Genomic DNA, 3,811 nt, shown 5'->3' on the forward strand with positions numbered 1-3,811 from the left:
ACTAGGCCTTCATAAATGCTTAAAGGATAAGAACGACCCATCAATGACTCCTTTAAGCTCACTCATACCATTCTCTAATTTTAATTTTCCTTGTGCATCCATTACTTCCTTCTATTTGTCTTAGGCATTAAACAACTTTCTTTCATTTTACACAACAAATTATCTTTGCTATGAAGACTTATATTATCCTCTATCCTTGTCACTCACTTCTTGCATAGCTTCTTCATTCTATAATTGTAGCCATTTTTCTTCCAAATTATGGTCATTCTTTGACTCCTCACATCTCCTTGTTATCATTATGAATGCTTGCAATATCAGTGTTCCATTGTGACTACTCCACCACCCTTTTTCCTTTCCTTCACCATCTTTATACAACTACTTTAGCTTTTCTTTAGCCCATTTGTGCACCTCATAACCATGCAACCAAATCCATACCATCATCTTTTCATCCATGCAACTACTAGCGGCTGGTAGCTATTTTGACTCCAAAAAGCCTTGCCGGACACTAATAACTTTCGTGTTATACTATAGTGGAGGACAACAGCCACAACGCTTCTATCAAGCCCTGCAGCCATTCTGTGCCTATTCTGTAGTTTTTGCATCTGCATAATACAAAAGTTATCGATCGTACGATAGCATGATTTTGGAACCAGATTAGACACGTCCCTACTAATAGACTCTCCCTTACGTTCACCTCAACAACCATTAATTTTGTTACCCCCTCTTCATCTTTATGACCCCTATATTTTCAGTCACTGCTACTCTATCATAATTCTTCCATTTTCTTTTGACCCACTTTCTGAAATCATCAATGTTAAGGCTCACCCTACAAGAATTTTATCCTTATTCAGGTATTTTTCTGCCGATCCCACATCATTAACAGAATGTTTTCTTTCAATGTCTTCATGCATTTGTTGCCGATGAGGTTTGTTATCAAAGTTTACGGAGTCATCAGAATGGCAAAAACGCCCTCAATAAATCAACACACATTACTTCATAGTTTTGTAAGATTAGGGTTGCAATGGCAGCCCGGAGGACAAACTATTTTCTCTGCTCGACGTTTTCGTTTGTGATGATTTTGCTCTGCGCATCTGGGTCTGAGGAGCTAGATAACAAGGCATGTTTTTACTCTTATTTTTCTAAAACAAAAGCATTAAGTTTAACTATCAATAAGGTTTACTGACTGAACAATATTGGTTTTGTCAAATTAGGTTTATGTAGTCTACATGGGCTCTACTCTGTCAAAAAGTTACAGGAATTCCCTCGAAGCAGCTCCTTCTGTGTACCTTGGAATGCTTGAATCTGTACATGGAAAGTTATTATATGTTAACTATAATCTCTTTTCATGGTCGGCTCAGTCTAAAAATTTTAGCTATCAATCACAGGAGTTTGAACTGATTTTCTATTAATAGCTTACCATAAAATGTGTGAGCTTTCATGGGTGTTGTCATATGTTGTTAACTTTCCATGTCTAACAAATTTAGCTAACAATCACAAGTTTAGAGTGATTTTTCGATTTAAATCATACAAAAAGTTTTGGCTTTTAGATTTAAAAGTGTTAAACATTCAGAATTGACTGACATTCTCTAAACTTAATATGTTACTTAATGTGTGGGGTTTAAGAATGACCGTGATTTTCTATTAATAGAACATCATAAAATAATTACAGCAACGAGGAAGCTAAGAAATCTTTGAAAGTTAGTTATGGGAAGAGCTTTCATGTGTTTGCAGCCATGCTTTCTCCATCCCATGTCCAAAAACTCTCAGGTAACACTAATTTCAAAATATATTGAAAGAAAAGGTACATATATATTCTTTATGGGGTTTTTATATAGATTTATTTGTTGTTGAAGTATAGAAATGCATGGCGTGGTTCCGGTGTTTGAGAGCAAGAAGCTAAAATCTTTGACTACTAGATCGTAGGATTTCATCGGTTTCCCTGCATCTGCTCAAACAAATCATTTGGATTATCAGAGCGATATCATCATTGGTCTTTTGGACACAGGTAAACTAGTCAAGAGATTTTGTTATGAGCTCTTAAATTTTGGAAGCCAATAAAACAATGCAAGATTGAACATTGCAAACAATTTTATATGAATTTATTCTTTCTCATGTAGTTTTTTTTGTTAGTCCATCTTTTCATCATGTTATCATGTTAGGGGCTTAATTTGTAATTAGATGAAAAATAAAGTTCTTAACAAGATTATTTGAATCTTTGTGATGTTTTTTCAAGTAATTAGAAACGCACTGCAATATAGCCATTACTGACAATATGATTTAGTCATTAGTTTTCACATCTCTCTTGTGTTGTAGGAATATGGCCAGAATCAGAGAGTTTTACAGACAAGGGATTAGCTCCTGTTCCCCTCAAATGGAGGGGTGGCTGCAACATAACGTCAAATTTTCCTGCTTGCAACAGGTTAGACTCATTGCCACTGATTTTATTTGTGACCTAAATTTGAAGATAAAATTAAATCCTAATAGAGTGCACTAAGGAATTAGGAAAAAAATTAAATCCTCATTGAGTGCACTAAGGAATTAGGAAAATTAAATTGTGCTATATAGCCAAGAATATGATTGTATTTGCAGGAAACTTGTAGGGACAAAATTCTATCGTAGTAACAACCTTAAACTATATGCAGGGGAATACCTGTTTCCAAGAGATGAAGATGGCCATGGAACCCACACCTCCTCTACAGTTGCTGGACATTTTTTTAAAAATGCAAGTCTTGCTCAAGGGGAAAGTCGAGGTGGAGTCCCTGGTGCAAGGGTTGCAATGTACAAGGTTTGTTGGGGCAACTGTGATGATGCAGATTTTCTTGCAGCCTTTGATGATGCTATTTATGATGGTGTCGAAATTATTTTTGTCACTTGGAACTTTCTTTCCCTTTCCCCAGCCCTACTTTCAAGATAGCATTGCCATTGGAGCATTCATGCAATGAACAGGGGAATTCTTGTAGCAAATTCAACTGAAACTCAGGACCTCGTAGGCCATCTGTTCTAAATAATTCTCCTTAGTCTCTAACTGTGGCAGCAAGTAGCATTGATCAGCAGATGGATACTCAAATTCTGCTGGGAAACAAGATTTCAATCATGGTAAAATTTTGAAATAATCTTCTAAGAATAAACTTTTCTATATTGGAATTAAACACTTTTAGCAATTGAATCTGTGACCCAACAACTAAAAAATAATAAAAATCCTTCCTAATTTGATTTGAATGACACTCTATAGGGGATTGCTATAAACGCATACACTATGGAGAAACAATGGTATCCTTTGGTACATGGAGGGGATGTTGCTAATGTTTCTGGCGGCTTCACTTCAGCTAACTCTAGGTAACAAACAAAAAATTGCGTGGTGAAATTCAAAAATCTTATCATGTATATAATATGAGTTATTCATTCAATGCTCTTATTATTTCTACGATTTATTCAGTTATTGTCAATACAATTCTCTGGATCACAAAAATGTGAAAGAAAAGATCGTCATTTGCAATATAACTTATCCTGGCGATCCAGTTATTGTCAATACAATTCTCTGGATCACAAAAATGTGAAAGAAAAGATCGTCATTTGCAATATAACTTATCCTGGCGATCCTCCAGATCGTTCAATTTTGTTACCTTGGAAGCTTCTTAATTCTATAAATGTGCATACTCCTAGCAGCTCACATCCTTTTATTGTGACTGTTCATTTATCCTTAGATTTTCTTATAGTTTCTATGAGTAACTTCCCCTTCCAATATAACTTCCTTCATTTGGAAGCCCTTTGTTGTAACTCTTGTGACCTTTGTTGTAACTCTTGTGACTAC

General features: G+C 35.4%; 1 protein-coding gene across 1 annotated transcript; it reads left to right on the plus strand.

Annotated features, from left to right (window-relative positions):
- The first annotated feature begins 1,021 nt into the window (after window positions 1-1,021).
- On the plus strand, window positions 1,022-3,557 carry LOC131034828 (subtilisin-like protease SBT4.14). The gene is made up of 8 exons (XM_059217413.1): window positions 1,022-1,117; window positions 1,212-1,315; window positions 1,670-1,767; window positions 2,314-2,419; window positions 2,590-2,849; window positions 3,035-3,096; window positions 3,233-3,336; window positions 3,437-3,557. The coding sequence occupies exons 1-8, from the start codon at window positions 1,022-1,024 to the stop codon at window positions 3,555-3,557; spliced, it is 951 nt and encodes a 316-aa protein (XP_059073396.1).
- The last annotated feature ends 254 nt before the right edge of the window (window positions 3,558-3,811 follow it).

The sequence above is a fragment of the Cryptomeria japonica genome, chromosome 3 (assembly GCF_030272615.1).
Source record: "Cryptomeria japonica chromosome 3, Sugi_1.0, whole genome shotgun sequence".
NCBI lineage: Eukaryota > Viridiplantae > Streptophyta > Pinopsida > Cupressales > Cupressaceae > Cryptomeria > Cryptomeria japonica.